The sequence below is a fragment of the Prinia subflava genome, chromosome 13, assembly GCF_021018805.1.
Source record: "Prinia subflava isolate CZ2003 ecotype Zambia chromosome 13, Cam_Psub_1.2, whole genome shotgun sequence".
NCBI classification, from domain to species: Eukaryota; Metazoa; Chordata; class Aves; order Passeriformes; family Cisticolidae; genus Prinia; species Prinia subflava.
In genome coordinates, this window is record NC_086259.1 from 14,103,590 (window position 1) to 14,126,230 (window position 22,641).

Genomic DNA, 22,641 nt, shown 5'->3' on the forward strand with positions numbered 1-22,641 from the left:
TGGAATGTCAAGAATGGATTTATTTAAAAAGTGACAATCACATAGTTCGTCTCAAAGAGCTCTGCAGCACTGGCAGCCTGGTCTCAGCCCCTGCACTCATTGGGAGCATGTGGAGTGTGTAATGAGTGGCAGGGAGGCAGTGGCTGCAGGGTCCCAGCCCTGACCCAGCCAAGAGGGGATTGAGACAAACAGCTCTGAGAGCAGTAAGGAAGGTGGGGGGTAGCTGAGGAGGTACATCCCAGCCTGTGGTGCAGAGCTGCTGAGTCAGGCAGGGATGGGCCTCATGGAGGGTGCATGGTTAGAAAAAATACAAAACCAAGGTCTCTAGAAAATGTTGATTCTTGCACAATAGAAAATAGATCTACCTGATTTTGGAAAGAAATTTGGTTTTTAACGTCTAGTGCTGATTGTTCCCCCACCGTGCAGGAGGGCGGTGCCTTTGGCTTTGCACGCGCTCAGGGGCTGGTGTGCCTGGAGAGCCTGGGAGAAGGCGTGGGCAGGCCACGGTCAGGCCTTCTTCACATCGCTGTGGTGCTCTCGCCGCAGCGCTCGGGGCAGCTTGGGGTTGATGAAGAATCCTTTCAAGAACAAGTCTCGGACAAAATAGGGCAGGTAGCGATGTATGAAATACATGATCCCAAGGCCCTGCCCTGGGTAGTAGCGCACGGCTGGGTTGGCAGCCAGAAGCCCGTCTGTGATGCTGTTCACCACCGCGCTGAGGTCCTCCACTGCCACCTTCATGAACTGGGTGAACTGCTGGTTGATCTCCTCCACGTAGTCCTCGCCGTAGGCCTGCAGCAGCTCCTGGGGCAGACTGGCCAACAGCTGCTCCTTCTGCAGGTTCCAGAAGGCAGGGTCACACGTTGTCCCTGCAAGGAAACAGCCCCTGTGAGCTGTGTGGGCCCCCCACTCCAGCCCCCTGCCATGGGTGCCAGCAGCCACAGTCATGTTCTGGCCTCACAGGAAGGTCCAGCTGAGACCCTGGCAAAAACTGCCATGAGGGAAGCACAGTAGTAGCACAATAGTGGCTCTTGGTAGCCTGAGACTGGACCAGCAGTCTTTGACCCTGCCTGCAGTGGGGGATGCTGCTACCATAAATGTGACTGAGCTGTTCTGACCAGCTCCAGTGGTATGGGATCTGCTGGCAGGACTTGATCCAGATGCTGTTTCCAATCCCCCAGAGCCCAACAGCCACAGGATAGCCACTGTCCCCCTTATGAGTGGAAATGCTCAGAAGCTGCATGCTTGCACCACCAACTGCTCATCCCATTGCTCCATCTTCTGCCTCCCTGGGATCTCTGTCCTGTGCCCACAGGCACAGACAGGGAGGAGGCACCGACCCTATTACCTGTTTTGTAGTAGCCGGGCAGGATGAGGCTGACTTTGATGCCCCAGGGCTGGAGCTCGCTGCGGAAGGTGTCCATGAGCAGGCTGAGGGCTGCCTTCGAGGCCCCATAGGCTGCCAGGCAGGGGAAGGGCATGTCACCTGGCACGAGTGAAAGAATGAATGAGCCAGTGCTCCAGCAGGGACAGAGGGGAGCGGGGGGAGAAGGGCAGGGCTTGTGTAGGGCTGTGTTCCTAGCCCCTGCTCAAGGAAATGGCTTAGGGTTTGTTTTGCTGAGGAAACAACGGAAATTAGCTTCAAATTCATGTTTTAAAGGCAGGGGGGAAAAAAGTGGTGAGGGAAGAGGAAATTGCTTTTGTTCCCTGTCCAGCTAAAGCTTGGGATTGTCATCTGCAATGGAGGATTGATGTGTTTTAATGGGCAAAAAAAAAAGGGCAGGGGAGAGGAAGCTGGTTTTCCCACCCTGGCTGGGGCTATCATCCCCAATGGAGGCACATGGCAGCTGTGCTTGGGTTGCTCATGCTGCCTGTGACCAGGCTGACTGTCCCCAGCCCCCACGTCTGCATGGCTGCTGTGGGGTTCAGCAATGCTGCCAGCTCATCCTAAAGTTCCTGGTGCCAGTTGGCTGAGAAAGTTGGGAGTGCCTGGGGGGTAGGAATTGCACCACACCGTGGGGATGCTCAAGGCGTGCCTGGGCTGGGGGTGCCAGGGGTGCCACACTGGAGGGAGGCTGCTCACCTGCAGGGCTGCTCACAGTGACAATGCGGCCGCTGGCAGAGCGGAGCAGGGGCAGCAGCCCCTTGGTGAGCTCCAGGGAGCCAAAGAAGTTCACCTCCATGCAGGCACGGAACTTGCCCAGCGGTGAGAGCTCAGCGTCAGCGATGGTGTCATTGAACCCAGCGTTGTTCACCAGGCCCCAGAGTCCTGTGGGAATGGGGTGCCTGAAGAGGTGACCTGAATGGGAAAGCCCCACCCTGGGATTCCCAGCTGCTCCCCAGGCTGATTATGGTCCTGCAAGGGAATTGTGGAGTGCCCCAGGACAAGAGAGCTTGGCAAAGGCTGTTGGCACAGGTGCCTTCAGGGACACAGTGCCCTGTGGGGACACATGGAGGTTTGGCACTGCCATGCTGGCTGCAGGCTGAGTTCCCAGGGAGTTCTGTGGGGTCTCGTGGGGTTGCCAAAGGCTCCTACTACCTGTGCTGTTGGTGTGGGCCTGGATGTGCTGCAGGACGCGCTGGATGTCCTCCGTCTTGGTCAGGTCCATCTGCAGCAGCGTCAGCCTCGGCGAGCAGCTCCGGCGCAGCTCCTGGGCACCAGGACTCTGCAGGTCCAGCACGCTGGCAAACACCCGAAAGCCCATGATATCCAAGTGCCGGGCTGTTGCCTGCCCAAAGCCCGAGTCACATCCTGAAAGAGAAGGGAAGAGTCTTGCAGTGGCCAGCGACAGCCACTGTCTGTCCCCAGCCCCCAAAGATCCCTTAGCTCTGCCTCTCCGTCACCAGGAACCAACCCCAGGAACCAAACATCCACCCCAGCATCAGTTTCCTTTGCCTGAGGACCACCTCTGTCCGCACCCCGCTGTAGCTCCTGACTCACCAGGATGTGACCTTGCTCTGGGGCATTCGCAGGTCACGGAGTTGCTGTTTTCTCTCTCTTTCTGGAGGAAGAAAACACTCCCTTTATCTGCAACCCCATCGCCCCAAGCACCTCCCTGATTTAAGGTGCAGGTAAACCCGCAGGCACAAGCAACACACCGGAACAGCCTAGAGCCCTGCAGCGATACGGGGCCATCAACCCTAAAAATAGCCTCTAAAAGCTTCATCAAGCACCATTCAGAGCCGGCATAAGGCTCCGTGGGAGACTTTTGCTGAATGCTTTTCGACTCCCAGAAAGTAGTCAAGAGGCAGTGGTCGCCTGGCTGGGGCGTGAGGAGATTAAAAACGGTGAGGGGAAAAAAGGATTCTGGTCTGCTCCTGCTACCCTGCATCCTTCAAGGGATCATCCAAACAGGATGGACCACTCGGGAGAGTACTGGTGCTCCGTGCCCAGTCCCAGCCTCATCTCCTCTATCTCGGCTCAAACAGGGGCACCACAAGTGACTGTCACCCACAGAGCCACCATCGGGGTGGCTGGGGGACAGCCTGCACAGGAGCTGGCTGTTGCAGAGTGGTGACAAGGCCAGTGGCCATGGTGGAGCAGCCTGGATGCAAACAAACAGCAGCAGCAAAGTACAGGCTGTTCCCAGGGCCGATGGCAGCACTGATAGCTCGGGGAGTCTGTGCCACAACCGCTGCCCAGTCACATTAACCATTAACAGAGGAGCACTGCAGGGGCAGCCCCATGGCCCTGCACCCTCCTGCCCGGCACCTTTGGGTGCTCCTGAGGACATCCCAGAAAACGGACCGTGTATGGCACCTGAAGCCACCCTGGGATGGACGCAACAGTGGTCCTGGGGACTGTCACCCCACGAGATTCAGCACCCCTCCACCAGCCTTTGCAGGAGGGCAGGGGGGCACAGGGACTGGCTGCCTCAGTCTTCCATACCCCCAGGCTGGGATCGACCACTGACAGCTCTTGGAGTACCAGCTAAGCGTCAGTTCAGCATCCGTGTCCCAGTCCCCAGCTCAGTTTTACTGTACTGCTGCGTCAGAAACCTATAATTAAACCCCTGGCCAGAGGCCAGAGTGATAACACAGCCCGGAGGTGCTCAACTGGCAGGAAGGGGCTGCAGGGACCTCGCTTTCCCACACAACACCCAATACTCAGGATGGATATGTGCCAGGTTGGCTCGGCATCACCCCACATTACCCTTGGCATTGCTCCAGCATCACCCCCAGTACCCTGGTCTGCACGGCCTGCTGGAGGTGCTGCCAGCACAGCACATCCACCTCTCCCCTCCCCAGGAATGGTGCATGCTGCCAGCAGACAAACAGATAAGGTGCATTTCACCTTTCCGAGCAGTGTGGGAGAAAACTGCAATAAAGATAAGGTTTAAAAATAAAAGTGCTTGTGGCCACAGCTTCAGCATGACGCAGCTGACAGGAGGGTTACCTGCACTGCTCCCATGCAGCCGGCAAGAAAATCCTCCAGTCCAGACATGAAGCTTCCTATCACCAACTCTCAAAAGCCCGGGAAACATCCCAAAAAACTGAGAGCCAGGTTTGCCAGCTTCTTACAGGCAAGTCTGGCAAGAAGGGAGCAAACACAGCCACATGCTGTCCAAGTCAGGCAGAGTTTGTTTTGCCTTAGAGGAGCAGGGCAGTCAGAGGGTTTGTTTCGGAAGTTCTAATTTATTCACACACATACCAAAAAAAAAAAAGGCTCCTGGGAGGCTGGCGGGAGGCCCAGGGCCAGGAGGTTGAGGATGCTCTGGTGTTATTTAAGGTCTCCGCCGCTGCTCAGCTTCCCATCTGCTGTGCTCAGGCATGGCCAAGAGTGCGGGGAGGGACAATGAACCCCCTGGGCCCATAACACGTGGCCCCAAAGCATGGCAGCTTGCCCAGGACCATGTTCACTCCCCATGGCCACCAGCACATGAGCTGCTGGCCACACTGGAGCTGGCGCAAGAGCCATTGCCGCTGGCCCGGCCCCGCCGGGAGCGCTGGAGCCGTCCAGTCTGTGCAGCCCCAGCAAGGCTGGCGCTGGGCTCGCTGCCCTCCCAGGATGCTGCATCACGAGGAGATGCCGGCGCCAGTTCCCCCCGCCCCAGCTCCCAGCTTGCCAGCTGGTTTCACAGTCGTGCTGGAGGGAGGGACGTGGTCAGATCAAGCACAGGAGCCCAGCATTGGGAGCGCAGCAGAGGAGAGCAGGTACCTTGAAGTCCCTCCATCACATCCTCATGGACCCTCGGCCAACAGACAGAGGCTTTTGCTGCAGCAGAGCAAAACCTGAGTCCAGGTTGCAAAATCTAGCAGCCCTCCACAGGCTCAGCAAGCCGGGACAAACTCCTGCACCAGAGGCCAGCCAGCCATTTTCCACAGCGGCGGGTCAGCAGCAATTCCTGAGGACTTTGCAGAAGCGCCAGACATTTCCGCGGCTCCCCAAAGAGTGGGACGCAAGCCTCCACTAGAATTTTGGCATGACAAGCCCCAACTTTACTTATCTTGAACAAGCAAAAAGGTTTGGCCTCCAGCATCATCTTAATGGGTGCCCTCCCACTCACTCGGGGAGCGCAAAGAGGACTGACCGCACAGCATCTTGCATCCCTTGTCCAGAGCTGCTCCTCACCGGTGACAGCAGAGCCACCGCCGGGGCTGAGCTGTGCCAGCTGGGCAGCTCCCAGCCAGCCCGCACCGCTCGTGCTTCCTCGCTGCCAGGAGCCAGCTGAAGCCGCAGTCCCCCGTTTGATGTGGACACCTTTCTTTCAGGTGAGTCAGGCATGGCACGCTCTGACATTTTACTGTCTCAGGTATTCACCCTGCCCTCCTGCACCAGCACCAAGGCCACCACACACAGACATGCTCAAAATTAGGGCTCCAGGTTTCTGATTGGAGCAGAGAGGGTCAATAGCACCACTGCAACCCGGGAGCTGCTGAAACACAACCCTGCCGCCACTGCTGGCACAGGACACGATGGAGGGCTGGTGGCACCGGTCTGCAGTGCTCACCCCAACATAATCCAGGAGTGACTTCCCAAGCTACGCGCTGAGAGTCCTCATCCGTGAGCTGTGCAGTCTCATTCTGGAGCTGTGGAACTGCAAGGCAGGCATCTTAAACTCTGAGCTACAAGCCAAGTATCTTCATCCTCAACCATGAGCTGTGTACATCCTCATCCTCAGGCCACGAGCTGTGAATCCTCATCCCTGAGCCATAAACTGAGCACCCTCATCCCTGAACCACAAGTTGTGCATCCTCATGACCTTTGCATTCTCATCCCTGAACCATGCACAACAGGTGAGGACCAACAAAAACCTACGCAGTGAGAAGCACAGCTTGGCTGAACAATTCCCCATGCGGCTGAAAACTGCCCAGAGCCTGGAGGGTACAGCAGCAGACCCTGGTGTGGAAGCTGAAGAGGGGTTGCCCCAGGGCTGAGCACCCCTGTGATGGGCCAGCTCCCTCACAGTCACCCTAGCAGTGTGGTCAGTTAGCAGCCCTAGGGGCTGCACCTCAGGCAGCAGGGCATGAGGATGCTCCATCTTCCACTGACTGGGAGCTTGCCAGCTGTGTTGGGCACTCAGAAGGGCATCACCCCCTCCTCCCCCATCAGCTCTGCAGGCTCTTGCGTGGTGCCCCCTGCTGCTCCCCAAATCCTAGGACATCAATCCCACCTCCCCAAAGAGCTTAAGGGCCGTGTGTCCCACCATGCTGTCTGAGTGGCCTTGCCAAGATGGAGCTGTCACCAGGCTCAAGGACACTGTCAACAGGGGGTGTTGGGGTGCCAAGGCCGAATGGATTAGCATGCTGAGCCACTCGTTTCCATAGGCTCAACCTCAAACCCTGCCTGGGATGCCAAGCTCAATGTGGCCTTCTGCTCTGACAGGATTCACTGCCACTATGGATCCAGCTTCTCTGGGCGTGGTATGGGATTTAGCCAGGCAGCACTGAGGGAGGCTCAGCTGGGTGTCTGAGCAGGCACTGATCCCAGCTCAGCTGTTCATCTCAGCTCCATCCTCGGAGTGTGGGCACCTCGTGGATGCAGAAGCACAGGACAACGTAGCAACAGCTGGGGATGGTGCCATCAAAGGGGATGGCAGTCCCCCTAAGGAACTCAGGGAGGGGGTCCTTGCACAGTGCAGGTCCAGGCAGGATAAAATGCCCAGCAAAATCCTGTGTGGGCAGAGCAAGGCCTTGTGGCCAACACCTTCCGGATGCTGCACACATTTGGAGCAAGGAGTGATAAAGGGGTGATGTCAGCCCTGGGCAAAAGGGAACAAATTCTTGGCAGGGCACAGGAGAGGGAGGAGAAGGCAGGAGCATCTGTCCCCACAGCAGCTGGGCCTCCCCAGCCAGGCATCAGCCACCATCTGCCCACACCCAAGGTACTGCTGGGGGAGTGGGGCTGGGAAGGGGCACCCACAGTTCCCAAAGTATCCAGTGTCATCTCCGTCCACAGGAAACACCACCCCAGCCAGTGGCTTGCATGGCATGCCGTGTCCCCAGTCCCCATGGGAGCCGCCCTCATGCTCAGGCACAGGCAGACAGGGCTGGGGTGGCAGCAGCCCTGGTGATGCTGCTGCTGGTCCTCAGCACTAGGATTCAGGAAGCCACAAGCCTAATTAAATTAAATTAAAGCCAGAAGATACCTTTACGGATGACCCAAATCCCTCCCCAAATCCCTATGAGTGGATAATGCAGGAGCTCCCCCCACCCAAGCAGTCTGGGTGGGCACCCCTGCAAAGCCTTAGACTCCTTCCTGAACAGGACCTGAGCCAAGGGGGGCACACAGTGCCCCTGCTCCCCTGGGACCACCCCCCTCTGCATGACACAGTCTGCACAGGCAGCTGGAGGGAGACTGCTGATGGCTCCCACAGCCCAGGACACACACATCCCTCCAACAGGTCCTATGGGTCAGAGCAGGGGTCAGACAAACTCTCAGCCCCACGAGGAGACCCATGACAGAAGGCAAAGCTCAGAATGCCCATGGCAGGGGGTACTGGGTGACCTCCCCTCCCTGTGCCAGAGACAATAGCCAGATGGTATGAATTACAATGGATTAGCCAAGTGTTCCTGGGGCCTCACAGTCATCACCTCCACCGGGGGAGTTATCTCCCACTTAACAAAGAGAAGGGGGGAAATCTGATTTTCTGCCTAGACAACCAACGAAACCAGGCAGGCAGACATGACGAGGAGCCCCCAGGCTAGTGTGAATCCACCCACAGCTTCTGGATTAAAGGCTATTTCTCAGAAGCTTTACTGGTGCATCCTTATTGGGGACTCCATGTCACAAAAACAGCTGGGCAATAAAAAAAAGTGTCAGAGGCCACAGCCCTCCCCATCGCTGTCACTAAAAGCCATCCAGACGCCTTATCCCCCACCAAAGCTGCGAGCAGCAGATGCTGCTTGCCACGGGTGGGGCTCATGAACACAGGATCTTGTTAGTGCCCTGGGACAGCAGGACAGGAATGAGTCCAGCCACGCCCCGCAATGCAAGGCCAGTGCCTGGTGGGATGCTCAAAGAGATTGGGACCCGGGAATTAACCCAGCCCTGGCATGAGAGTGATGCTGCTGCCGGTGAGCAGTGACCCTAGGCTCACAAGCTGACAGGCGGGGGGAGGAAGTGCCACCTCCAGCATCGCTGTGACACTTCGCAGAAAGAGAGCACAGGAATTTCTTAGAAGCAGCTGCTCACCGCACCCTGGGGCTGGATGGCATCTTCCGGCAGCTGCTGTCTCCACAGAGGGGAGATCCTCTCCCCAAAAGGAGCAGTGAGGCTCTTACAGTGAAGAATTTGATCTTCCATCAGGCAGGGATAAGCAAGGGAAGACAGCAGCACAGACATCACCTGGCACAGGCTGTACATCAGAGCTAACCTGGGATGGATGGATGTACTTCCAAGAGGAGGAAATTGTGAAGAGCTGTGGCAATAGCTGGGTTAATAATCACCTTCAAAGGGAACATGGTGAACTGGGAACATGGAGCCGACAAGCATTAAAAGGCATCCATCAGGAGGAGATGTCACTGGGAAGGACACCCATGGCCCAGAGACAACTCAACCAGATCACTCAAGATCAATGCCAATGGCAAGCTGGCACTGGTAACACATCCACCTGGGCTCTTGGAGAAGGAGGGGCTGGGTAGGAACTAGGCTGAGAAGCCAGAAAGCTCCACCAGCTATGTCTGGAATGTGAATAAGGTGGTAGCAGTAAAGCCATGGCTGGGGTACCTGCCAGTGGGCACCTCCAGTCTGCAAAAGGGCTCTTCAGGGACTCCCAGCAGGCTAGAGAACCACCACATCCATATGGGGCTGGAGAGCCCGATATCCATCCCTCCTGTGTGCTAACAAGCAAGGAGAGACATCAGGTCGTGCCTAAAGTGTGCTGCAGTCAGGGCTAATCCATCCACAGGCAGCTGAAGGGAAGAACAGCTCTTCTACATGGACCACCACGAGCCACCACCACCCAGGGACATCTCAGGGAAGGTGTTTCTAGCCAGGACAGCAAAGCACCACAGGCATGGCATGACCAGGAGAACCTCTAATCATGTGGTAGGACAGGTCAGCCATGGGAGACCTTTGAAGTGCCACCCAGACAGCACAGTGGACAAGTGGCAAGTGATGCCAGCAGGGACAAAGCCATGCTGGGACAGTTCTGACCAAGGCAGTGGGTCAGAGCAAGCCCAGGGGATCACCATGTTAGGCATCTCAGAGTTTGCAGCACCCCAGTAAGGCTATGGCAGTTTCAGTGGAGCACTACCAGTTCAGGGGTATTTTGTTGATGAGATATTTCTTTGTATATTGATGGTGCCTGTCTGTCTTGTAAGGTGCCATCTCATCACTCTCCTTGTCACAAGGCTAAACTCCTACCACATGCCACAAGCCCAAGCAAGCAGAAGTGGTGCAAGCCCTGCCTATTCCCACATCATGATGGTCTCTACAGCTGCACCAACTATTTTCTTTTGCAGCTTCCAGATCCATGTGAAGCGGGGGACTTTTTTTTTTTTTTTTTAGAAACTGAGCAAAACACTTGAGCAAACACCAACTGAGCTTCTGCCAAGACAGCTTTTGAAATACACAGAGCTGTTTAAGCCCCCAGGCTCAGAGCTGTGCCTCATTATGACCTCAAGCCACCTGCCCTTTCCATACACAATTCAAGTTGTCCCATCCTTACTCTTTACCTGCAGTTCTCACCAGCTCTTCAGAGTGAAAGTTTGAGTATCATAAGACTGCTTTGGTGCATTTTCCCCAAAATACATGAAGGTGGTCCTCCAGGCTGATATGCTTGGACATAGTTGTGCTGACCCAGGCAATACCAGGGCAGCACCCACACATGCCCTTCAGCTTAGGCACAACAGCTGAAAGAAGGGGGACAGAAATCATCCAGGGATGGCTGCACATCCCATGATGGAGCTTATTCCCACCTGTTAACCAGGACCCTAGAGAGGAACAAACATTGGTCACAGTGGGTTACTCATGGCAGAATGAGGCCCCAGTAACCCAGAGAAGCTGCAGCTGCCCCATCCCTGGAAGTGTTCAAGGCCAGGTGGGATGTGGCTTGGAGCAACCTGGTCTAGTAGAAGGTGTCCCTGCCCACTGCAGGGGAACAAGATGGTCTTTAAAGTCTTTTCCAATCCAAACCATTCAGAGCTTCTATGATTCTGAGAGGCCAGACTTTCAAAGCTGCCACAGAAGACATCAGGGCAGGTACCTGAGCTTTCCAGCCATCCCTTCTTTCTGTTCCCAGCCTGCCTGGGAGTCACTCACCATCTGGCTCCAGGGGATCAACCACCCAGCAAGAGGAAGCGCCACCGAAAAGCTTGTAAAGCCAAAAACTGCTTTTCAAGATTACAGCCTTAGAGGCAGCAAATCCCAGGACAGTGCTATGTGTGACAGGGAAGCCAGCTCCCGAGGGGGAAGCTGATAAAGCTCAGGGGCTGGCAGCTCTCCAGGGCAGAAGGAAGCAGAAGTGATATGTTGCGCATGCAAGCACACACAAGCTGAGATAGAAGAATGGGAAATGGTGGATATACCACAGCCACTGTGGGGAGCAGGGAAGGAGGTAACAGACACATGCTGGGGAGGTTAAAAAAAGAAGATCCTTAACTATGTCTGTAGCAATGCACTGACAGCATGAGGGCAATTTTTCCACCTTATCAGAGAAAATTTGAGCATTTTCCACCTTATTATAGAGCACTTACGTTGGAAGGGATCGTATAGGGTCATCTAGTTCCAACACCCCTGCCATGGGCAGGAACACCTTCCACTAGCCCAGATTGCTCCAAGACCCATCCAGCCTGGCCTTGGAGGCTCCACAGCAGTACCTCAGATCTGAGATGACAGGAGGGACACCAGGAGGTAAAGAGGTACAAAAGCCCTGCAGCCTTTCCTCCTGGAAAAAAAAAACCAATCCCTCCAGCTGGAGTTTTAGACCCGCACTGAAAGAAGACAATGGGAGAAGGCAAAGATTTGGTGGAAACATCTTGAGGAGCCCCCTCAAACAAACCCTGGCTGAGCAAGTCCACCAACCCTATGCTGTGCTCCCAGTAGTAAAAGCAGCAACCGGCTCTTCTGTAACCAGATCCTGGCTTAAGGGGAGCTAGACTCAACAGTGGGTAACCCAATCCCAGACCTCATTAAAAGTGTGCTGCTCATTGGACTAGAGGGCAGCAACTGCCTACACTTCTCTCCCTCCGAAAGCATCCGTTCCCATCTGACAATCTCATTTCAGCAGGGAAGTCTTTGCTTTGTTGCTCTCATGTCCCCACATAACCCTGAGGCTAATCAAGCCAGCTTGGGTTTCTCTACCAACTCCGGTCTCCCACAGTATGAAACCTCAATGCGTTTTTCCTCCTGATTAGCTGTGCTCATCATTTTTGGTTAACAGTGCTAAAAACTCCCACCTCAACAGGTCTGTGTCATTAGTAGGCTTCAAAAGTGCTTATTTTATAGATAAGTGAGAAAAAGCCGAGAGTATCTATCCACATGCCTGTGGTGAGCAGGGGTAGGTATCTATTTCTGAAAAAACCTCACGTGGGAAAGAAGAATCCTAAATCCATGGAGGGCTGCTGACAAAGCGGGGGGAGAGCTTCAGCAGATAGAGGCAGAAAAAGCAGCTTTCCTGCTCTGTTCCCAAAAGCCAGCAGCAAACCCTATAACTAGACTTAAATGTTGCACTTTTTAAAATTCAAGTATATCAGGAATTGCTTGTACACCAGGGCTGGAGTTTGGGTGTTTGATTTTGGTCGTGTCTCACCCCTCAGCTTGGAGGCAGCAGCTGCCTCTGCTGTTAATTTTTAATAGATTCTGGAAAAATCAGAGCAATTTCAGGGAATAAGCTGATTTTCAGCCTTCATTTATAGAATCACAAAATGGATTGGTTTGGCAGGGACCAGAAAGATCACCTAGTTCCAACCCCCTGCACTTAGGCTGGGGAAAGATCCCAGGTACCTCTGAGCTGGATCACTGGCTCCAGAAGCAGAGTGGAAGCTGCAGCACTTTTGCACAAAGCATTTCTCACGGCAGGGCTGCTGGCAGGCTCAGCACCAAACATGGGCTGTGACTGGGCTGTGCAGGTGCTCCAGCCATGCCGTGGTGCAGAGGTGCCCATCCCAGAGCCAGCCCTGAATCCTTGACCCTGACATTTCTCAGTCACTTTGTTTAGCTGGGAAATAGATCTAAGACAACATCAAAGTCCAGACGGGAGCAACACTGCTTTTTTACCACACAAAGTGATTTACCTTCGTGGTAGAAAGTAAGAGTCCCAACATCTGGATTGAATCACTCAGTCCTGCTGCAGCCAGCAGATGCTTCAACATCTGTGGAGTCCATGGGAAACAATGAAAAGCTGCAAGTTGCAAAGCCTCTGTTAATCTTGAACATGATCTGAAGCTCTGACCCATTTCAGATTGTTAATGGGGCATGCAATTGTAACAAGAACGATTCACCAGGAAAACCACACTTTCCCTGCAGCCAGGAAAGAGAAGAGAGGAGGACACAGCAGGTTTAGGTCAGCCTGACTCACCAACCAATTTTGCTCACAAGAGATGATTTGTTGGAAGACAGACCAAACTGCAGGTGCTCTGAGCTTCCTTCATAGGCTGCACCAAGGAAGAGCAAGGATACAAGAGACCCAAACTGCTTCTCTCAGGCAGCCATCATAATGTTTGGGTTTATTGGAGCTCTAATTCAGGTACCACCATTATAGACAGAACAACAATTCACTATTTTCAACTTTCCATCCGAGCTGAAGTGTATGAACCAATACCTTGTAACAACTGTCCTCCCTCTGTTCTGGCAAAGCCCTGCAGGCAGGCACTCCATGGGCTGGTTTACATTTGGTGCTTTCCAAGGATCTGCAGTAAATCAGGCAATTGGCTGCTGTCCAAAGAACCACCCCACACAGTGACACATGGCAGACCTACACAACAGCAAGAGGCTTCTCCACCTGCTCAATGGAGCCCTGGGGTGCTCCTGGCCCCAGGCACCCAGTTGTGTTGGATGGTTTGAACAGAATCACTGAATTCCACAGGCACCAAGGGATGGCCTAGGTTCATGTCTAAACGGGCTCAGCCAAAGCCCAACTTTGCACAAACCTTGCCAGCCTCTGGAGAGGCCACGAAATGGCAGCTCATCGCCTCCCTCCGAGACTGCTCTCACAGACCATCACCCCTGCCCAGGCTCCAGAGGCTGGGCTGCTTTTTGTATCAATTCCCAATGGGAAGGAGTATGGGATATAACACCCCCCCTCTTTGCTCACACAGCTCTCAGGAGTCCAGTGGCCCTAAAACACCCAGCAGTGCCACTTCACATTTGGGAAGGGGGATGCACACACCAACAAGCTGTTCAATGTTCAAAGCAAGCAGCTCTCAGTGAGCCACTGGCCCACAGGTGCCAGCCAGCAGCACCAGCACCCTGGAGTGTCCTGTCACACACTGGTGAGGGATGCCAGTGTTGGCTGCCTTGCAGCTTCCCAGTGCTGGATCAGGCTCTGGTCAGGCAGCTGTCCATATCAACCCTGCCCACACTGCAAGTATGTTGGGGTTTCTGTTGTTTTCCAAGTCTGGCCAAAGCCTGTGCCAGGTGTGGGATCATCTTTAAGGCAAGGGCAGGCTCAGGACAGCAAATGAAGAGAGGCATGGAGATGGCTGCTGTCTCCCTCCCAGCCCAGGCCAAGCAGCTGATCTCCGCTCCCCTCCTCATCCCCACCATCCTCCTGGGGCTGACCTCTCCCAGCCCCTGGCTGCACAGGAGGGCATTCTTCTCCTCCCTGAAAACAGCTGTTACATCCCCTAGGAAGACAGGATTAACACTTTCCTCACCCTCTGCCCCCAGCCAGGCTGCATCCACTGGAGTAATGCTCCTGGAGAAGCTGGACAATTGGGATGCAGAACAAAAGCCCCAAGGTCACAGCCCCAGACAAACATAGCTCTGCAGGGACTAGTGACCACTTACTTTGCTAGCCCAGGGGATGCATCATGGGAAAACACATCATCCCTTGCTCCCCTCTAGCAGCAAGCAGCTGCCCATCCCCGCTCCAGCCAAATCCCAGTCCCACGTGCAACAGTAAAAATGCAAACCTGCAACAGATGGGAAACGCCACAACTTCCCAGTCCCTGCTGCTACCACAGGGTCAGCAGCTTTGCTATTTTCCCACTGAGTTGGACAGTTAGTTTTCCTCCAATTCCTCCCATAACTAAGTTTTATTTAGCCAGCAATGTCCAGACCAGCACATGGGGCTGGAGCATCACATGCAGAGCTGAACTTAGGCTGTTCCCGGGGAGAGTGGGCAGCTGGAAGAGCTGAAACTCATCACCTGGGAGAAAGAACAGCACTGCAGCCACCTTAGCTTGCCCCAGATAAGCATCACTGAACCTGCTGCAGGATTAAGGCAGCAGCCAAGATATGTATACAAGGAAATGATGCCCAAAGATTTTCAGGCTGAGACCTGCACTGCTCCATAGGGAGGGGACTTTGTGCCATTTCTCAGTTGGTCTGCAAGGTCCAGCACAACACATAGCATGGCAGAAGTTCTGTCCCTGACCTCACACACCTTCAGTGAGGCCCTGCATTGCCAGTCATCCATGCTCACGCTGCTTGCTCTGCCAGGCTTTGCTTCCCATTGACAAGAGGAGGAAGGTCAGGCTGCCTTTCTCCCAGAGCTGAGCCTTCCTTGCTTCTCCCACAGGAGACACAAGCAGATACTCAACACCTAGTTGCCTGGAATTAATCCGTAAAAGAATCAGGCTAATTACTATGCAAATACTCAAGTGAGGGATGCCATCCCCAGCAGAACAGCCCTCGCATCTGCCCCTTGGCAGGCACTTGGAGCAGCAGTACAGAAAGGCCAATCCTGCACTGTGGGCTGCACCTCGAACCTGTAAAACCACAAAGTATTTACAGCCAAGAGCAAACACATCAGAGCTGCAGAGGTGCCACCTCAACGCACTGGGGCAAGAACACCTTGTTCCAGTCACTGACTCACTAATTATACAGGCAATGCCAGAGAGCCAGGGCTGCCAGAGCCGGTGTGCCACAGGGCACCTGTGAGCGCATGGCTGTCAGATGTCCTCCCCAGGCAGCCCTACCCTGCTGCAGCTTTGACCTTCACTCAGTTGAATCATTCATTCATCCACTGCCTTGCTCCTCTGATCTTCCTCCTCCAGAGAGGATTCCCTGCACTTCCCACTGGTGCCAGAGAACCCTTCAAGCTGAAAGGGGGACCCAGGTCTTGCCTTAATTTTCTAGGAAACAAGCAAATCACCTTCTCCAGCTTCAGCACCTCCAAGCCCAGCCCAGACATCCCCACCAGGATGCAGGCTCCTGTCCTTGGGAGCACTGCCAAGGTCATGCCCACAAGTTTCTCTCCTCACTGCATCCATGTGGAGTCAGCAGCACCAGGCACACCTGGATCAAAAACCACCCCAGCTCCAGCACTTCCTCCTCATCTCTCCACTCCCATTGCCTCACAGCAAAGCACTGCTGAGCCTGGCTCTCATCCTCCAGTACCACTGCCAGGAGGAAGGAGTGAGAAACCATGTATATACCAAGACAGCCTAAAGAGCTTCAGCCAGCAAGCCAGAGCTGTGCCAAACTTGGGAGCACAGCACATTCTCTAAGGAGCTCAGGATCAGGCAGCCCAAAGAGGAGGCAGGGAGCAGCTGGGCAGCATTTCCCAAGGATACCCACACAGTGGAGGACCTTGTTGCCAGCAGCTCTCTGGATGGAGCTCTGGACGAAGCAGTGATGCTCAGTGCTGGGTAGCCAGCTCAGTTGAAGCCTCTAGAGATACTATGAGAACCTTTCCAAGAACAAGTACAACTCCAGAGGGGAGGAAGGGAAGGGGAGGAGAGGGAAGCCCTTGGGCCAGCTGACAGGGTCCTGTCAGTGCTCCGGCTCTGTCCCATCTAATCTGGGGTCTTCCAGAGGAAGCAGCTCTCGGCATCGTGCTGCAACTAGTGGTCAACACTCGAGGGGCCATTGCAACTCCCTGCTTAGCGGGGCAGATACAGCCTGGCCGGTTCTGCTTGGACGTGGAAGAGGATGAAGGATGCGCTGGCAGCGGTGGCTGGTCCCCAGCGGGACCCCACTGACAGCAGCGTCCCAGTGCCTGCGGGACACCCCACTCCGCTCCCCGCCGAGCCCAGGCGGTGCCGTCGGGGCGTAGAGGCCGTGTCCCCGCACTCACCTGTGACAAGGACGGCTCTGCCCGCCACCGGCAGCAGCCCGCGGGGCGCCGCCCGCCACAGCAGCAGCCCGGCGGCGGCGGCGGCCAGGGCCAGCCCCAGGGGCAGCGGCAGCCAGGCGCGGCACAGGCTCTGCAGCGCGGCCAGCAGCGCCAGCGGCAGCACCAGCCCCCGGCCCAGCGGCGGCCCCAGCCCCCGGCCCGGCCCCGGCGCCCGCCGCGCCGCCCGCAGCGCCAGGCTGCCGGCCAGCGCCGCCCACAGCGCGCCGTGCGCCCAGCGCTCCAGCCCCGGCTCCATCCCGGTGCCGATCCCGGGCCCGGCACGGCCCCGCCGCTGCCGCTCGCCCGCCCCGCCGCGCCCGTTTATACCCGCCCGGCGGGGGAGCGGGGCGGGGCGGGACCGGCCGCCGCCAATGGGAGCCGGGCGGGACGGGAGAGCCGGGCACCGGGAGAGCCGGGCACCGGGAGCGGCGAGCACCGGGAGCGGCGCCGACACCGGCAGCCGGGGAGGGGGGAAGGCGGAGCACCTTGGTACCCACAGCTCGGCACGGCTCAGCTCGGCGTGGCTTGGGGCGGTACTGCGCGGCAAGGCTCGGGACATCGTGCTGCCTGGGTAGGCACGGCTCGGCTCTGCTCGGCACGGTTTGGCTTGGCTCAGTCCTGCTCAGGATATTGTGCTGCCTAGGTAGGTGCTTTCAGTGTTGCTTAGTCTGGCATGGCTCAGCTCGGCTCACCTCAGCTCAGCTCTGCTCAGCTAGGGACAGGATGCCACCCAAGTAGATTCAGCTCAGCACAGCTTGGGGCATTTTGCCAGCTCAGTAGACATGGCTCATCTCGGGTCAGCACGGCTTGGCTCAGCTCAGCCCTGCTCAGGACATTTTGCCACCTAAGTAAGTAGGCACAATTCAGCTTGGTCCAGCTTGGCACAGCTCAGCTCAGAACAGCTCAGGACACCATGCCACCTCAATACGCACAGATCAGCTCAGCACAGCTCAGGATGGCTCAGGACATGATGCCACCCAGACAGGCACAGCTCAGCACAGCACAAACCAGGACATGATGATGTGCCAGATAGTCACAGTTCAGCTTGGCTTGGCTTGGCCCAGCTGAGCTCAAGACACTGTGCTACCTCCATAGGAACAATTCAGTTCAGCTTGGCATGGCTCAGCATGGCTAATTCCCATTGCTCGGGACATGATGCTACCCAGTTAAGGCACAACTCAGTTTGGCACAGCTTGGCTTGGCTTGGTTCAGCTCAGCTCAGCTGAGCCCTGCTCAGTACATTGTGGCACCTCAGTAGTCATGATTCAGCTTGGCACAGCTCGGTTCGACTCAGCTTGGAACATTATTCCACCTAGATAGGTGCACCTCAGCTCAGCTCAGTTCAGCACATCTCAGAGAGCTTGGGACACCCAGGTAGACACAGCTCAGTTCAACTTGGCTTAGCACAGCTTGGAATGTTATGCCATGTACAGGACTGCTCAGCTCATCTTGGCGCAACTCAGGACAAGATACCACCTAGGCAGGCACAGCTCAACTTGACACAGCTTGGCTTGGCTCAGCATGTCTTGAGACATCATGCTGCCTTAATAGGCACAGCTTAACTCAACAGAGCTTGGCATGGCTCAGCATGACTCAGCTCAGCACGGCTTAGGACATCACGCCACCTAGGTAGGCACAGCTCAGCTTGACTCAGCTCGGCTCAGCTCAGCTCAGCTTGACATAGCTCAGCTTGACACAGCTCAGCTCATCTCAGTCCAGAATGGTTCAGCTTGGTTCAGTATGGCTTGGTTATGTGGCACCTACAGCACAGCTCAGCTCAGCTTGGTTTGGCACAGCTCAGCACGTCATGCCACCTAGGTAAGCACAGTTCAGCTCAGCTTGGTTCAACTCAGCTCAGCTCGGCTTGGTTTGGCCTGGCACAGTTTGGCTCAGTGCCTGTCCAGGCAGAGCTTCCTGGCAGGAAGTGGCTGCAGGCATCCAGGAGCGCTTGGCAGGAGGGAGGGAGGCTGCCCAGGCCAGAGCCAGTACCACCAGCACCCACGGGGACAGGGGAACACAGGGCATGGCCGCTGTCAGGGCACCCCTCGATAGGGACTCCCTGCCCAGGGCAGTGCCCTCAGACCCTGCTGGGGAGCAGTACAGGAGCACTGGGCTGCCCAGGTCCTGGTGCCTTGGCCAGCCACGCTCAGCTCCTCAGTGCCCACAGCAGGCAGGTGAGACGTGAATCTCTCCCAGGTGCTCCCTGTGACTTGGGGCCAGTGACTCCAAGGGGATCCCAACCCATTTCTCAGCACTCTGCCACTCACCTACCTGATATTGTTCTGGGGCTGCAGCAGGGCGAGCCATGCTGGGAGGTCAGGTCCTGGCTTGCCCCAGTGAAGCTTGGGGAAGCCCTGCCATGCAGTGCTGGGTGCCAGGTCCGTGCCACCTCCAGCGGCTGCTGGCAGGAGCTCCCTGCACCACCTGGCTGGGGGACAAAGTCCTCTCCTTCCCAGGTTAATTACACAGGGTAATTGCTGCCGCTGGGCTCGCTTTATTAAGTACCTGCTTTAATATTTCACCAAGTCTCCGTACTCGGTGATCCTTCGTGCGTCCCTGCCGTGGGCCTGGCTCTCGGCACTCTCCACCCGGGCTCCCGCGTTCCATCATCAACACCGCTCTCCCTTCCTGGTGGAGCTGGGCCCTGCCAGCTGTGCTGCCATAAGCACTGGCGGCCCACCGGATCCCCCGAGCCCTGTTGTGGTGGCAGCATGTGCCAGGGATGCCTGTGCCATCCTTATTGGAAACAGCCTCCCTGGTACTGCCAGAAAAACATATTTCATCAGTGGGGATGGCAACAGCTGCAGAAGTACAGCGTCGAACAGGCTGGGGTGGTTTGGCTGGGGTGTGGTGGTGTCACCCAGCTGAGTTCGAAGTGCTCAAGGGAATGTTGGGAATCCGGCAAGGTAGAGGAGGAGGAGGGATGCTCCCAACAGCATGGCCGCGGGCTCTCCCACAGGAATCTGCTTGCTTGCAGCCCTGGGCTACTGAACCTGGTGAAAACAATAGAGGTGGACACAAAGCAGAGCCTCAGGGAACTTGGGCTCTGAAGAGGATCCAGTTAAACCTCACCCCACATCACTTCACCAGGGCTTGAAAAATCCTGTTGGAGAAAGGTTGTTTTCCGTGAGAGGCCATCCCTCACTGTGCTGGTCCAGCTGGAAGTGCTGGGGCATGCAAGGGAGTGGGGTCAGGGGTATGGTGCTTTGCAGGGACAGACAGAATGTAAAATCTGTACCCATTTTGGTGTTTCACAGAAGGTAGATGTGGCCATTTCCAAACTGTAATACAAATTTCCATAACCCCTTGAGAGCTGGGTTGGATGTCCGTCCATCCATCCATCCATCCATCCATCCATCCATCCATCCATCCATCCATCCATCCATCCATCCATCCATCCATCCATCCATCTATCCCTTCCAGATCTCCTCACACATGGTCTCGGGATGCCCTTCTGGTGGGACACCTCAAGATGGGTTTGTGGATAGCCGTGGTGTTCTTTGTCACACCAGTCAGGGCTTTCTGTGGGTTTTCTCACCGCAGATCTCTTGTGGTGGGGCTGGACCAGCAGCACCATTTGCTGTCTCTGGCCACTCCCCAGCTTTCCCCCAAAGGCTGGTGTGCAGTCAGGGTGGCTGGTGGCTCTTCCCTTGAAGACAGTGCCTGGCCTTGTTCATCTGCCCATTGCCCAACCCCGAGGGTGCCTCCCAGCTGTGCCGTGCTGTTGGGAAACACTGGTGATAGCCCCATTACCTTTTGACCTACTTGAGCTCTTCTGTACCTGTTCTGCTAATTACAGCTCATCTTTCACAGGGGAAGTGGGGCTGGTTCAACCACAGCCACCTCCCACACCTTTCCTGGGGCTGCTCAAGCAGGTCCCTGGGAGGGGGGACACACACCACATCTTCCTAGTGCTCCCCTTGCCCTAGGCTGTTCCTCCAGCTCCTGGAGCCTCCCATGACTAACAGGTTTTGAGATAATTGTTCCACTCCCTAATCTGATCTGCAGAAGATTCATGACATTGTTTTCAAAGTGCCATAAGCCATTTCCAGGGGCTCTAAGCCCATGAGGGTTGTGATTCATCCACATGCTGCTGCCACAGGTATTTAATCTTCTTCAAAACAGCAAGTCCTTCTTCCAGGGCTATTATCTCCTCATGAAACACCACCCAGGCAAGCGCCTAACAGGGCACTTTTGCCTGTTGAGTGCTGATGGATATTTCTGCCAGCTCTTGCTTCCTCACACATGCCATGAAGCACAGTCCTTCCCTGGGAGCAGTTGTCTCAGGAGAGGGGACCATGGGGATGAAGCCCCCTTCAGTGTCACTTGAAGGCTGGGTACCCACTGTGGACTGTCAGACCCACAGGAAAGGGGATGCTGCACTAAAGCACAGCAGGCTCCTTGTCTCCCACACAGTGTCCTCAAAGAGCCCTTGAATGCACAGGGGTTCATCCTTCACAGCGAAGATATGAGACACTGGAGCCCCTTGGCATCTGGGGCTAAAGACAGTTCAGGGGTGACAAAGGCTGCTGCACCACCTGGAATTAACTCTCATTTTGCCCCAAAGCATCTTGCAGAGGACAGTGATTGATTACTCCTGGCACCAAATATTTGCGTCCTCCAACTGAACTTGTTCAGTTGTCCTGGTTCTGGTTGAACTTTGCTACTGTAGCAGGAACTGTGTTATTGTTCCATTCTCTGGGGAGCACGGATCCACAGGCGGCTGTGATCCAGCTAGGCCGGGTTCAGCTCCAGGAAGCCTTTGCTGCACCCACCAACATCCCTATGATCCTTTCCCAAACCTAAGGCATGGGAAACTGAGTCTAAAAAGTCCAGCCTGGAGGCATTTCCCATGGCACAGCCAACATCTGCCACAGCCTCCATGGAGCTGCCTTAGCTCTCTGTTCTGGGATCTTCTTCTTCCCCAGCATTTTCCATTCCTTGTTTCCAGCTTAATTGATAAAGTCCTTTTTTGGTCTTTCCTTGTATTTTGAAGCTGTAAATCACGGGTGACCATTGGTGCCCATTGTCTGCTGCATCTGATGCCGTGTTGGTGGAATCAGCCTGAGACGCAGGCTTTGATCTTTCATCTGTAGGGGGTTTCCACACACCTCAGCTGGATGGTGGGCACAGCCCAGACCTTTCCCCAGGGGCTGGGCAGGACCTCCTTGCACCTGGGGTGCTGTGGCTGGAGCAGCTCCTTTGTGGAGTACCAGGGCTGCTCCCCAGGATAGCCTTGCTGGCAACGTGGAGCATCCAGCCAAGTGCTGACCCTGGGTCTGGCTCTTTCCAAATCCCCTTGTCTTTAGAACATTCCTGCCTCTGACTTGTTTTTTCAGGTTGTGCACGATCCCCAGGTTTTTACAAAACACAGCTCCGTTTCCAGACGTCTTCATGGCTTTTTGAGGTTTCACCTTCTGCCCTGGTGAGGACCTTGTGTCACTGTGCCTGCACAGCCTTTGCCAGCCAGGCTTTCTGCACCATGGTTCCCCAAAACAGAGCTGATTTTGGGCTGCAGGGACCTTACTTCTTCAGGGTGGCTATGAAACAGTGATACGCCAAAGTGATTCCATCTCCACTAACACTTAGTGTTCTTCTGGGTCACGTGTGGTACCTATGCCAGGCTTGCTTTGCCAGTCCAACATCAACCTCCCACCTTTCATCTCTTCCATTCCCATCACAAAGTCTGTATCTCAGCATCGGGGTGATGGGGACAGGAAATGCATCTCCCCCTTGGCCACAAGACAGATGCCAGGGGAAGCTGACTGGGCCACGCTCCAGGTGACATCTGCTCCCTCTGCTCCTAGGGAAGGGGGCAGTAGGTCACAGCAGCTGTGACCTGGTTCCCATCCCACGCCTCCATCCTGCTGGGGAAGGTGGTTGCAGAATGGAGCATGTTGTCAATCTGAAGTTGCTTAAGAGGGTAGAGGCCAGGAAGAAGAGTAGGTGTCCTCCAGCTGAGGCAGGAGGAGGAATT

General features: G+C 55.6%; 1 protein-coding gene and 1 long non-coding RNA gene across 2 annotated transcripts in view; one reads left to right on the forward strand and one right to left on the reverse strand.

The window, feature by feature from the left end:
- HSD11B2 (hydroxysteroid 11-beta dehydrogenase 2) lies at nt 1–17,377 on the reverse strand. Its single transcript, XM_063410912.1, has 5 exons — nt 16,626–17,377; nt 2,540–2,752; nt 2,084–2,269; nt 1,349–1,486; nt 1–869 (listed from the first exon to the last, which is right to left on the reverse strand). Exons 1-5 carry the CDS (start codon nt 17,221–17,223, stop codon nt 508–510), a joined length of 1,497 nt encoding a protein of 498 aa, XP_063266982.1. The 5' UTR covers nt 17,224–17,377; the 3' UTR covers nt 1–507.
- LOC134557714 (uncharacterized) overlaps nt 17,168–22,641 on the forward strand; it is an 11,856-nt gene continuing 6,382 nt past the window's right edge. Inside the window, exon 1 of the long non-coding RNA XR_010082141.1 lies at nt 17,168–17,307. This is a non-coding gene — a long non-coding RNA (uncharacterized LOC134557714). The remainder of the gene's footprint in view (nt 17,308–22,641) is intronic.